Here is a 14940-nt window from a genome sequence, read left to right as displayed (position 1 = left end):
CAGGTCCTCCCTGGACCGGAAGCAAGCATCCTAGGACCGGTTTCGGGGTTTCACCCGTCTTCAGCCAGGATAGCTTGATTCCAGTGGCACAGTGAGCCTCAAGACTGATTTGCATATGGCTGGGTCCAAACTGGAATGGCACCGTGAGCAAAAAAACGATGGATGTAGGCCCAGATCTCTGTACTGGGGTGAATGTATGACATTGTTCTACATTCTGTCCATCACTAGTTCTTTTTGCATTTGTCACCCCGAGTGGGATGGGTATGCTCAGACGTGAGTCACGTGCTCTCCATGCCACTGGAATCAAGCTATCCCGGCTGAAGAGGGGTGAAACCCCGAAACCGGTCCTAGGATGCTTGTTTCCAGTCCAGGGAGGACCTGGCCTGACAGTTCGGGCTGACTGTTCCCATTGGGCACAGGGTCAAGACTGATTTGCATATGGCTGGGTTCAAACTGGAATGGCACAGTGAGCAAAAAAACGATGGATTTAGGCCCAGATCTCTGTACTGGGGTGAATGTATGACATTGTTCTACATGTAACAAGACACTGCTGACTCCACAGAATGCACATTGTCAGAAGACCGCTGTGCCACCAAGAGGAACCGCCATTTGGACTGCCTACTTTGTTGTGCTGGTCTGCGGTCTACTGATTGCTGGGCAGTAAAAGAGTCTGCCATGTAGCTACTTGCCTTATGAGCTGGTCTGCAGCCTGCCTACCTCTCTGTGTACTCCAGTAATCTCCAGGGGCTGGTCGGTTGCCCCCTCTGCCATTTCCCCTCTCACCCTCAGTTTGTTGGGAGGCTTAGGGATCCAAAGGGATTCCATTCAACACCCTAGAATTTGCTGTGGGACATGGGGTGCACCCATGGTAATTTGACAAGAACTAGCACATGGTGAGAGCTTCATCTTTCAAGTATCTGTTGTCAAAAACTAACGTAGGGTGAGCGCTTCATTTTCGCTCCTTCACCGTTTGACGATCGGGCTGCCCATCGCCTGCCGCACTACGAGAACCCCCTCCATGGGGCCAGTCAGCCAGATAGGCATACCGAATGTTGCATCGCATGTCGAGACCCCCCTCAGAGCTGCTCCCTCTCCTTGAGCATGCTGGCTGAGTGACGCTGGAGGAAGCCTACGACGATTGCCAGTCCAGCCGACATCTCTGAGATGTGTTCCTGCGGTCATGGATTACTTTGTGGAGGTTGGGCAGCTCAGGGGTCACAAAAGGAAGCTGCAGGGGAGAGAAGGGTGTCCTGCACTTCCTTCGCGGACGGCACTGTCCTTCACAAGAAAGGCTGCATTTCTTTGTCACACTGATGGCGGAAGGACCAAATGAGGCCACCTAGGGTGGATCTGGTAGTTTGTGCCTTTTCCTCCTTACCTGGTGTAAAAGAGTTTGGGGGCACTTGATCTTTAGGTGGCATAGTGGGGTAGAACCTTGACACAGGCCCCCGATCGCCTAAGGAACTGGCCTCATTTTGGACATTACAGTTACACTGGTAGCCGGCTCACCGGTGCCCCTGGGCCCTACGCTTGGGGTCTAAATACTATAAAAAGCGTAACAGGAGCACAGGTACGCCGTGCCCTAAGGTTTCTAAAGATTCAGGTGTTTTGTTACTGAATGACCGTTACCGATATGCTGATGGTAATTTATATACTACTGGTGATTTATGGTGACATGTGATGACTCGTGTGTTGTTCATAATCTGAATTGCATTCCATGCCCTGATGTTTTCTAACGTATGTCGTTTTTATTCCTGCATGGTCAGGATAACTAGTACTGACTCAGGATTTGCATAGTATGAACAGTATTTATGATTCATGTTGTTTTGGTCTACGTTATGTACAATATACTATAGATATTTTTTTATATAATTCTGTGTGGATTCTCTTTTGTGATGTATTCATGGTGTTGCACAAACACTTTACACATTGCATCTCATAATAAGCATGACTGCTCTGCGCCAAGCTACCAGACGGTGAGCACAGGTTATCTTTGGTGTGCAACTTACTTGCCCTGACTAGAGTGGTGGGTTCTGCCTGGCTTAGGTGCACACCCTAGCCAACCAGAAATCCCAGGTCTAACACAACTTAAAAAAACAAAAAAAACTGTAAAAACTGTAATCGTAGGATGATACCAAAATAACTGTTGGTTGATGGTACCTACTGGATATTGGAAAATAACTAATGGTGTCTTTCTTGCCACGGCAAGAAAACAAAAACATCTCTGTGTAATTAATAAGCAGTATCACAGAAACGTAGCTGTTCAGACGCCATCTAAACAGATATATGGCACCACGTAGAAGAAACTATATCAGGTTGGGAGTCCAAGAGGGTTGGGGAGATGGTACAGGAAGTAAAGTGGAGGAGAGACATAAATTTAGCAAGGCATTACCTTTTCCATTTACAACACTCCTGATAAAGGATGCATCTTAATAAAATGTGTAGGGAGCAGATGAGATAGACAAGCCCCAAAGAGAGCAATGGCAACACAATCATGTCGCAGGTCAAAGCAGCAGACTGCCTCTGATGTCGCTTGGCATGCTGATGGAATTATGGTGCTCCATTTACTTACTTGAAAGCGTTGACCGCCACTACCACTGGCACACCAAACTGAGTGGCATTCTGTATCTGCTTTAGCAAGTTACTGCAACCTTTCTCCAGCAGCTCTAGATTCTACCAATCGAAAGAATAACACAAAATGTTAGAGTCATATAAAATGAAGACACACGTCCATCAAAGTAGCAGAATAGGTCGACCATTGTACAGCAAAGGAAAAGTCCAATAGAATGCAGGAACCCCCATAGGTATTGTTTGCATCTACTACACCACAATCTTTCCTCTAATTCCAAGTGGCACATTTCATGTTACGCAGTTTTTATATAGCATTCACCCACCAATTACTTGGCCTCAGTAGCGCTTTTAATTGCAGACACGTCAGCGTTGTAGGCTTAACTTCGAGACCGATCATTGTTAGGAAGTACACATTGGGTATAAAATTGCCCACCTGCTAATTAGGTCTCGCCTGACCCAGCGCAAGCGCTGATCTGGCGAGACTTATTGAGAGGGCTCCAAAAAGTGCTACCAGGCCAGCCTAGAGCTACAGTGCATGTGCGCGTGCGCCGCGCTTTACCGCGATTACTTTCACGGCCGCTTTGATGTTTGATCGTGATCGGGATCACTTTCACTTACAGGGCCGCATGGCCGCTTGGCATAGCCAATAGGTCTCGCTTTTGGGACCTTATAAGTATTTATTTATGCAACTGTTGCAAGGCTAAACACTTATAAGGTCCCAAAAGCGAGACCTATTGGCTATGCCAATGCTTGTTTTTAGTTTTGTTGGGTTTGCAATGAGCTGCTTCTCAATTTGCGCCTATTATGACACATGTACCTTGGAATACAAAACAATGCATCAATAGTGCATGTTAATTCCTAGTTCCAGATCTCTTGACTGGGGTTGAATGTTTTATTCATTTAGCATTTGGTCCATCATTTGTCGCTGCAGCATTTTCTGCCTTAAGGTGGATGGGTAAGCCCAGAAGTGGGCCCCTTGCTCGCTGTGCCACTGGATTCAAGCTAGCCTGGCTGATGAGGAATAATACCCCGAAACTGGTCACAGGATGCTTGTTTTCAGTCCAGGGAAGACCTGGCCTGGTAGAGCGGGCTGGGGTAATCCCATGAGGTACAGGGTCAAGACTGTTTTGCATATGGCTGGGCCCAAACTAGGGTGTTGTAGTGAGCAAAAGAACAATGGCTTTAACCCAGATCACTGGACTGGGGGTGAATGTTTGATTCAATCATCATTCCGTCCATCATTTGTTACTGCAGCATCAACTCCCATTCCAAAGGACACAAACATCAAATGAGCACCATTTGCTCCTGCAAATAGCAGTAGAACACAATACGCAATTTATGCATAGACTGTTGGAAGGAAACAAGAGTTGGCGCCTAAAACGAGATTACTGGGCATATTTTTGTAACAAGGTTAAGTCCATTCTAACCTTCAAATAGTCAAAAAATTGGTGCCAGGTGCTGCGCCAGAGCAATGTGCCAAACAATCTAGTCAAACAATAAAACACAGCGCCAATTATGTGAAAGAGCTAATGATATACAAATGACATGAATGTGGTCATTTGGACACTTTTCGATCAGTGCCTATAACGCAGTCTTCAGTTCCCTGAGGTTCTTGGCGCGTTTCTCATTTCTGGGGCAGTGTGAAAACAAAAACAATTCAAATGCGCATCAAATTATTCACGGTTCAGCGTGTTCGGATAAAAACAGACGGTTTGCCTTGCTTCCAGTTCCGTATAACATTTCGGTAGGAAACACAAGAATAGTCCGCTACCAAAGCTTTTCTTTTTTTTTTAATTTAACACACAATCACAGTATGAGTAAAACGAACACCGACAGCTCTCAAGCTAATTAGGCAAAAACATTAGAGTGCAATGCAGCTCGGTTTGTCTGCATAAACTCTGTGGGCCTGAGTCACACAGCACAAAGGCCTTTTCAGGTGTAAAGGAATGCTTATTGCCGAAAATGCCTTACCCATCAGAAATTACCATTATAATAAATATATTTGGAGACCCCGGGGGTCTCTTGGCGCTAAACAGAGTGAGGAATGATTCAGAATACACATAAGTGGCAGTGGCGGCTGGCTCGGATCGGCGGGGGAGAGGCGCAATTTGAAAGGAGTGTGTGAAGAAAAAAAATGCACTTACCTCTTCACAGCAACCCCTCTCCTCCGCTTCTTTTCCCGACGAGCCCCGGAACGGAAGCAGGAAGGACAGGGGATCCCATAAGCCAATCACGACGTTACTGTCACCACAACAGCAGCGTTGTGAATGGTCTGAGCACTATGGTTTGGCGCTTAGACAGGGACTACGGGCCTGTGCATGTTGTCCACCAGCCTGTAATACTGCAGCCTGGTGGAGAACATGCAAAGTGCTCATCATGCGCACTTAGAAAGTGCCCCAACCACGTATCCCCTGTTCCACGAGCAGCCCCACCTCGCAAAACTGCCTCAGCAGGGAAAAATAAAATTATAATACCATTGTGTTATCTTTTTTGCACTGCTGAAAAGCAGTGGGGTGATGCTCATCCGTGCCTTGGCGGAAGAGCCGCCGCTAAGTGGGCGAGCCACTGAAAGCGCTCACCAGCTCGACCCTGAATCCTAGCTCTGACTCAGCTCGAGGTAGTAAAGGCATAAACGATTAAGAGCAGAGGCTGTCTGGTGTTTACCATCTGCTGTAAGAAATGGAAGAATCCTTTTCAGAAGTCTGAGATAAAAATACAAGCTGAAACCACCAAGCATAAAAATTCTTGCCAGGCACATTTTGTTTTACTACTACGCATTTCTTCATCAAGACTCCGAAGAACTTAATAGTAGTAATTGCCACACAAGGGTTGGGATCATGTGAGCAGATCAAGGTGTGGTTGACCTTGTATGTTTATGAATGACCACAAACATGTGCCTGTGTGGGCATTCACAACTATAATCTGGCTTTTTCCTCACTCTAGAAATTGCCAAAGATTTACTGAAGTAAATGGCTGGAGTAACTCCCCTTCCAGGATGGGATAGGAAACCAATCACCTTCAGAGTTGGAGCAGATGCAGGGAGAGGGATTTCTCCACAGGGAACAATGTTGTCCCTCATTGATCAGTCTGTGAGTCTTTCTGCAGTGATGAATCTGCCCGATCAGCTTACTTAGGCACAGCACCGAATCTGCTTTATTCGTTGGTCTGCAACATGCCGAAAGCAGACCTCTGTTGTGTTAGTCACCATGCAAGGATAGTAGTGCAGCTGTCAGGACTTTTCTGCAGGTACTGGTTCGATTAGCGCCTACTAAGCCGTATCCATGGTGGATACAGTCACGTACTGCTCGTTTTCCATGTCCTTGCATACAGTTTGCCCCTGGGTCAAGGTTTACTTTAGGAAGAGGTATGCATTTGGTACAGGGACATTAGGACTAGGGGTAGGCCTAGGCCTAACTTATGCAATTTGAGATAACGCGATAATGTGAGATAACACAGAATTATGTGAGGAGTCTAAACCAGCATTTAGTGCTTTTGTATTACTGCAAAATGCACCCTAGCGTCCAAAATGGACACAAGGATACGCTTTACATTAAGAAAATAGTGCTAAATGGAACAGAGCGTGCATTTGTTTTACAGTGCTACTCTTATCTGTGTAGTATCAGAGCACTTTACATTAGAACAAACTATACAGAGCCAAAGAATCAAACATGTGTAAATATATAGGAATTGTAACATAAGACAGTGAAGATTACATGATATAGGAATAATGTCATCAATCCTAGAAGGCAGTATATTCTGGGTGTGTTTAGTATGAAGAAGCACTTACTCAGGATTTAAAAAGTAACACAGTGGTTGGGGTTGGCTTTAATAGGAAGAATGTTTTCTACCAAAAATAAATCATTTTAGCAACATTAAGATAATGAAGTCTGGGGGAAAACAAACTCCAATCTTTCTCTAGCAGGAACATTAATCACCAGAGTTAGCTTGACATTTTTATTGTTGCCTGAAAACTGCTGGATACACAATGAAATCTGCATGCAGCAGGTACTTTTACACCCATAAGTTGGTCCTAAACAAGCCCCCCCCCCCAAGCTCAGCACCAGATGCAGCTGCACTGGTTGCACCGCCCTAAATCCGGTTCTGGATACAAGAATGTTGGGCACAGGACATTGTCAAGAAAACTGGAAGGCCAAGGATTTTTTCCAGAGAACCAGCTAAACAAAGACGAGAGGGAGATGGGAAGATAGCCAAACGTCTACAAAGGTGAATGAATAAAGCTAGTGTCGAGATGTATTTGAATAAAAATGGCCGTGGCCCATTCAAGCAATAACCCTTTGGTGTTGCCTGATCATTCCATGTCTCACATGACCATCCAAGCACATCACAAATGTCGGTTCCAAAACCTCTACCGCCAGCTGACAGAGGATTTACAAGGCATCACAATAATAAGTGGTGCAATATACATCACACCCATAATTACCAGGCGCGATAGAGTTCACGCCTGTTCGGTAGGTCAAACCTACTAGACGTAAACAGGGGGAAAAGGCCCAGCAGTTATCAGGGCATGCAAAGTTTGGTGCGTTAAGCACCAACATCTGCATGTTATTATGCACAAAGTCATAACAGGTGATAATTTTCGCATTCGATAAATTCTGAATACACCGGTGGCAGATTTTACAGGGTACAGGTAATCAGACCCTAAACGTTTTGTTAAAAAATACCCAAATTGTGGTTTTTGTCCCAGTACCAGTAATGAATGACAATCCATGTGGCTGATACAGGCCCTGCTAAGGTACAAAGCGCTCCATTTTCCATTTCCAAATGAAAGGCAAAACCACTGTGCAGCCATAAGCAACACAGAACATTCAAGGGGGGTTTTACAGATGCAGATGAATCAACGAAAATTAGGGCACATCGCCAGAAATGTAAACACTGGAACACAGCTAGTTAGCTGAACAAAAACTGCTCATTACAAATGAACATTTCTCAAGGCTCATTACACATGTAAGTGGTATTTGCAGATGTATACACATTATGCAAACAGTTCTACAATTTAAGGAATGAGCAAGCCAGTATTTCTACTGTGTAAATGTTATCCTGAATTTTGGCTGTCTCCACAGAGGATTAACATTTTGTTTTTCAGGGACAGAATAATAGATCAGTAAAGGTGTAAACTGAGTAGTCTTTCTCAGATGTCGCCTTCCATCAGACATTGAACCTTGGATTGGGGTTTTGGGGGGGCGAAGCGAGGCGGATTCTTCTGTACTTTATTTTATTCATTGGGGGAAGTCAGTCACCTATGTAAGCACCGATTTTGGCTTTAAAATGTATGGCCATTTATTATTAAAAAGGACTGGTTGCCATTCACGGATGACGGGAGGGATTATATTTGAAAGAAGTCCTCCTTGTAGACAGGAGGAGGCAGACAGAGACCCAGCCCCATATCTATAACAACATACATTATAATATAATCACTCGGTGAGAGAAACACATTCATCAGTAAGGCAACACATACATGCGTATTTGGGCCTGTCTTGTCGACCAGATGAAGATGTACATTCAGGCAGATTTTCAGAATGACTAACAAAATAAAAGTAATCGGGGGGGGGGGGGAGGTGTGTTTTGAACCCCCACCACACCCCTCCGCCCCAACACATCACTGCAATCGCCCCGAGAGAAAACACAGAAATCTTTAAAACCAATACAACTTTTTTTTTTACACATTCAAGAAATACAAGTGGCCCTCGGTGGCATTAATTATTGGTAAATTCACGTCATACATACTCATTGTACACATCCTGAGAATCTCATTTTACTATTTGGTGGGTTCCAGTCCTAAATGAATATACATAAGTTTACATATTTGCATGCATGCACACTACATGTTAAGTCAGAACAACGAGAATGCGGCCTAAAAACCTGATAGCAAGACAAGGATTAAAAAAAAAATGCTGGCTGCTCCTATTCATTTCATAAAGCTTCAAAAATAGATACATCTAGAGTCTAATCAAGAAGCCTGCAATGTAAGCTAATTTACGTTTGAGTGGGCAGGAAGATTTTTATACCTTGAAAGGAAAAAGATGTGCTACCCTCCTCCTAGGCAACAGGAGATGTTGGCGGAGGCTCACTGACAGATTGAAGCTGAAGTCGTGCATACAAGAAATGTTGTGCCTCTAAAGAGAACAGCCTACGTACGAGTGTCGCGAGAAGGCGTTGACGTGTGGGGGTCTGTAGACAACAAGACGACTCCTGCGCAGGACCTGCAGTGATGCTACATTAAAATAGAACAGCCTACGCGATGTTGTTGTGTCCCCATCCTGCACTGCGTCAGCAGAGGACAGGCTCATAGCCAGGATGAGTCAGTCATCACCTCATGTGGACAGAAACGTCACTTTATTCATCTCCAAGAACCATGAGAAGATGGCCGAACGGAAGTGATACAGAAGATAAAATATATCCAAAAACAGAACACTGAGCACATTTCATAGCATGACCTTTAACACGCTACGCTCTACATTTATTTAATGTTGTCATTCTCACAAAATGAATAGTCTAACATAATGATAGCCCCCTTTCGCTTTCTCTGAACTTGCGGGGGGTGGAGCGACACTATGGGCCAGATTATGAGTTTGTCGGTCCTGGAGCGGGCTGCCACACTGCCTCGCTCCAGGGCCAACAAACTGCACTACCGCCTGCCAGATTACGGGTATGTTTGTGGTCTAGCGGGCCGGCGGCATGGAGGTGCAGTTTAAAGGCTCTTATGTGAGCCTTAAATTGCAACCGTGGGACCGCCAGTGCACGGTCTTGCACGACAGGCTGTTCAGTCCATGCCGTGCAGGAATGGGGTGCATGCACGTAGGGGGGGGGGGGGGGGGCACAAAATGTACACCCCTGCATGCACCCCAGTGCACAGGGCCCAAAGGTGGCCCTCTAAGGCCTATTTTCTTTCCTCACCACCAGCAGTTTTATGGAGTAAGGACCTTCTTGGGACGCTGACGATGAGGAAAGTTGTAATATGCTTGGTGGTGCCACAGGGCACCACCAAGCATATTGCAGCCTCAAGATCACTGAGCCACCGCCAGGGATCTCGAATGGCGTTCTGACCACCCTAGTTGTAATTGAGCAGTCAGACCGCGGGTGCAGCGGTGGCTGAAACGCCACTGCAGGTTTGGAAAGCTTCGGATCTCCAAACCAGGCCCTATTACTCTCCCCTCAATACTTTTTTTATTCCATGCCCTCGGGCGTCTGCTCCCTACACCTCATGAATATGGTTGGTTGAAGACCCGATGGCACGTGGGGTTGATGGTGTTCGGAAGGGGACTCCAGTTGGGGTTAAAGTGCAGTTGTTCAATAGAAGAACCTTGCAGGATGCCAGCTTCAATGTTGTAGGGATTGGAACTTGATGTCTTTTAATAGGCGCAAACCTGGAGGCCATATGTACTTTGTTTGGTGCACCCGAGTGGCTCCTGACCTTCACCTCCTTACCTCTTGACCAGCGCTATGGGGGTACTGGTGGAGCACATGCAATTTCACAGAAATGCATGATGAAGGAATGTGTGAGACTTGAGTTAAGCATGTGAAGTCTGTGATTGGAAAATAAGATTGCTCAAAGGTGTAAAAGCTTGAAGTGTATGATCTCAGTGATGAAAGCATGAAAGAGACTGCAGAGAAGATCTGAAGGTAAATGATGGAGGCATAAATGAGTCTCCCTAACGCCGAAGGCATCTGGTGACAGGAGAATGAGTAAATACACTGACACAGTTCAGTGATGGGTACTGACGGGGAAATAAATTTGATGCCACTATGCATCTGCTGTCTCACAAAAGGACTCGAGCAATCTGCCCAGCTGAAGGAGAGCAAAATGTACGTGTGTGCAGACTGAAAGCACTGCAATTCCTCCATTTAATATATTTTTTTTCATTTAAAATCGAAGTAAATTTTGTAAATGTATATTTTAATGCTATCAAACATAACATTTAATAAAAAAATGCAGGACTGTTTTTCTTTTTTTATTTGGTCAATTTTTGAATTTTGTGAGATATACGTGTGCCAAGGGCCCATGTTTCATTCATCCCAGCCACTGCGCCACTCGAGATGTATGTCTTTCAGGCAATTATTTACGTTTGTTCTGATGATGATCCCATTATGTGTCTAGAAGGGATCGAAACGTCGTCGACTTTTTAAACCGTGTATACAAACTTATTCATATTTAATTTGTAACGGTTTTTGGTTGTTCATTACGCTTGTTTAACTTTGATTATTTAGCAACAAGCTTTTTTGTTTTGCCTGATTGTTTGTCCTTTTATGTCTAATGTTCCATGAAGGATACAGGACCGTGTCCAACTTTATTCATGTGTCGCTGAACATTTTTTTTAACATAATTACTGATTAAATCTCACTGTCCGGCTGGACAGTGAATAAATAGAAGAGATTGCATTCTATATTTATTTCTACTAATATTGAGACTTATCAAGGACCATTGTTTTTGTTAAAAAGGGCCCATGTTTTGGCAGGTTTTTTTTCCAGGTTGGTCTGTTTTAAACAATATACCTCTCAAAATAAAATATTTGTGGAACTTGGCTAAAATGCAGAGTACCAGTTCATAAGAAATTGTATGGGGAGACTTTTAAAGAGGTCAAAACTATAATTGAATAATAACCCTTCTATGTTTAAACCCTGTTGACTGTACCGGCATTCACCACATTTTCAATGCAGGACAATGTCACTCCGACCTCTTTTGTGTGAAAGCCAATAGGCCTCGCCTATGGGACCTATAGGCTTTGTTAATGCCTTTTAATGATGCTGTACTGCATCCTTGACATCGGAATCCAAGAACACACACACTGATGCATCCGCTCCTTCCTGAGTGGAAGGACCCAGTCAGTTAGCCTGGCACCATACACATTACATGCAAGTGACCTCATATGCGGTGGTCCCTAAGGATCCTCCCTAAGCCCTACCCTCTTCAACATGTTGATGATCGCTCTAGCCGGCATCATCCGCTCTCACAAAATCAACATCTTCTCCTATGCCACAATGACACACAACTCGTCGTCTCCCTCACGGATAAGATGTCCAGTACCTGAAACAAGTTCAATGCCTGCATGACTGAAACCGCCCACTGGATGAAGACAAACTGTCTAAAGCTGAAAACTGACAATACTTAAATCGTGATCTTTGGAAATATCAAATCACCATGGGACTTCAGCCGTCAGCAAACAGAGCTAGGACCGACACGCACCCTCACCACCCACGCCAAGAACCTTGGGATCATCATCGACAGCAACCTTGACGTGACTGCTCAAGTCCATGCCATCCCTGCCTCAGCTTCCACACCCTGAATGCGGAGGAAGATTTTCAAGTGACTTCCAATCAGCGCCTGGAAAACCATCACACATGCACTAGTTACAAGCAGGCTGGAGTACAGGAATACCTTTTATGCTGGGATCAACAAAAAACACTCACCAGAAGGCTGCAGACCATCCAGTTCTCTGCGGCCAGAATCTCTCAACTTCACATGCCACACTCACATCAAACCACACCGATCCACACCCAATCACAAATGAGCCAATATAAACTTCTAACCCACACTTTCAAGGCACTAGATAACATTGGAAGAGCATACCTCAACAATCGCATCTGCTTTCACAGTCCTTCTAGGCACTTCCCTACGCCCGGATGTCTAATTGCGCACAACCCACGCATAAGGAAAACCAGATTCAGCAGTCGAGCCTTCTCCTACATTGCTCTTAACCTCTTCAGTGCCCATGACGAGATGGTCTCGTCATGGAGCACGGTTGCGCTGTGCCCATGACGAGACTATCTCGTCATGAACCCCGCCCGCTAATGTAACGCCCGGCAAAGGGCGGGGAAAGGGCGTGGCACTGAAGGGGTTAAAGTGTAGACTGACCTGCCGCTATAGTGATCTTCCTCCTCACTTCTTGAATTTTGCAGGAAGCTTAAAACCAGGCTTTTTAAGTAGTCCCACTAGGTCCTAGGTGTGGCTAGACTCACACCTGCTCAGTGCCAGTATACGCTCACAGGTGATAGTTTGCTATACAAAACTGCATAACATGGAAAAATAAGGGAAAAAAGATGATTGTGCCATTTTGTTGCTGCGCACCTATAAAATGAAATGTCTGGTATTTTTTTTGCCAACTCAGGTGGCAAATATGAAGAAACAAAGGTGCAAAATAATTTTTTTTAGATTGCAAGGTGGGGGGAGCAACAGGGGTGGGGTACAGATGCAACATGGGAACAAAGTGGTTGGGGGAAGCAACACTAGACGGTGCACAGAAGCAACATGGGAGAGCAGAAGGGCTTAACCAACAAAGGGTTCCGGAAGCAACAGAGTGTGCGATGGCAGGGAAGCAACGCTGAGCCCAGGGGTGGAGCAAACAGGCTAACTATGTGTCTTGCAACATAAAATGCGCAAATTGTGTAGGAAGCAAGACCTAAAGAAACGAATATAAAAAAATGATCTTGGTGAAATCCTGAGAATTTGTTTCTAAATTAATGCACTATACAGCTTTATATGAAGATACAAACATACAAAGTGGTTAGAAATACCTATGGCGCTTACCTCAGCAATATATTCCTTAGGCAAAGGGACCCCTGCTGTCACCTGAAAAGTATTGAACAGCCTTATTACAACAAATTCTCACTTCGATCAGCGATATAATTTTATTTGCGCTGCTCTGAAAAATGTATGCTTCCTTTTTCTCACCATACAAATTCCACAAATTATGTTTCATGGAAAATAAATACAGATCAGTAAAACTAACAAGTTCATACTCTTCCCCCCCCCAAAAGAGAAAGGCAAACATAAGTAAAATTAGTCTTGTGGCATCTCTCAAAGCACCTACCTTGAAGAACAGAATATGTATTCTGTCGAAATTCACTTATACCAAACTTTAGGAAATCTAAAGCATCAAAAGATGTTAAGGCGTCAGGTGAAGAATGAGGCTTACGACTGAGGGTCAGAGCCGGTAATTTTGTTGGAATACTTGCCTGTCAATGCAGGGATCAGGAATTGACATTATGCAGTAATCAAAAATGATTGGTAAACACAGACATGCAAAATTTTATGTGGAAGAGCCAGCATTTAGTATGTATTTTTGCCATGCTCTTTGGGAATATTTGGAATACAAGTTATTTTACCACATCTAGTAAATACCACACTTCCAAGGATATCGACTGGGGGCAGCAAATACCTCACCCAATCTGGAACACTTCTATTCATGGCAGGGGTATTTGATTCCTATGGTTTAAATCAGTTACAGTGCTGCAGAACCTTTTTTTACACAGATTTACTCCTTCCAATCATGGATATAGAATTTGTGGGGAACAGTTTTGGGCTGTTGAATTACTTGGATCCTAGCTCCTCTCTAACTAACCAATTAAAGTGCCAACACTTTGGGCAGATCTGACACCTGTTTTCCTTGCCAAAATTCCATCTCTGGACAGGAGACATTTAAAAACTGGAGTATTTAACTACCTTATTTGGGAACTGAGAGCAGAATAATTTACTGGAGAGTAAAATAAATTGCTCATATTGGGGAAGGGTTAGGGAGGAAGAATATTTTTAATCACGTAAATAATTAAAAATTTATTTTTAATTTTTAGTCCATCATTTGCTTTGTTTGCAAGTTGAAATTCGGGTACACGAAAAGACATTTTTCAACTTACAACTGCCATTCAGCTCAAGCAGCAAGAATAGTAGAGCGCCCCCTTGAGGCAGGCCACTGATCCGGACATACTATTTGGCAATCTGGTTGGAACTTTGGTGGACTTCTGTGAGTCTGTTATTCACAACGATCAAAATGCATTAAAAAAAGTATGGGAACTGTGATCCTAAGTCCAATGGGGCAGTCAGTTAGCATGGGGACAGGAACAAAGGTTTGGCTAAAAAGAACAAAATATAATATATAATAATATTTTGTTATTTAACCTTCACCAAACTGCATATTAAATAAAACACACCATAAATGAAAAATACATGCAAGTTAAAATAATCAGTGAGAGATGCACTTTTTAGGTCGAGCATTCAAAACCTCTTGTATATGCTTTAGTATATACTTATATGTGTATGTAGTTTGTGGGTTCTGGAGATCAGCCCTAGGACTTGTCTGCTTCCGCTTAGAGGATTTTTTTCTATTTAACTGTCTTGATAGGAAATGACCAGTATAGGCCAGTAAAATACCAGAATTGCTTTCTGCTTGTTCAACTGCCTCTATTTAACGGCCAGTAGAGGTCAGTAAAATACCAGAATTGCTTGCTGCTGTGGGACTTTCTTTTTTACATTTTTCATGGAAACTGCCTCTATTTAACTTTGTTGATAGAAAACGACCAGCAGAGGTCAGTAAAATACCAGAATCACTTTAGCATTCTCTAGATTCCAGTCTATAA

At 44.0% G+C, this 14940-nt stretch overlaps 1 protein-coding gene across 1 annotated transcript in view; it reads right to left on the bottom strand.

Moving 5' to 3' along the window:
- The window catches only part of MTHFD1 (methylenetetrahydrofolate dehydrogenase, cyclohydrolase and formyltetrahydrofolate synthetase 1), a 318864-nt gene that overhangs the window by 32974 nt on the left and 270950 nt on the right, over positions 1-14940 (bottom strand). The window contains exons 22-23 of the mRNA XM_085626208.1: positions 13115-13156; positions 2573-2673 (exon numbers count right to left, since the gene is read on the bottom strand). Of these exons, the coding sequence (XP_085482334.1) occupies positions 2573-2673; positions 13115-13156 (143 nt within the window). The remainder of the gene's footprint in view (positions 1-2572; positions 2674-13114; positions 13157-14940) is intronic.

This window comes from Triturus cristatus, chromosome 9 (genome assembly GCF_964204655.1).
Source record: "Triturus cristatus chromosome 9, aTriCri1.1, whole genome shotgun sequence".
Lineage (NCBI taxonomy): Eukaryota > Metazoa > Chordata > Amphibia > Caudata > Salamandridae > Triturus > Triturus cristatus.
This window is presented reverse-complemented; position numbering and strand designations above follow the sequence as displayed.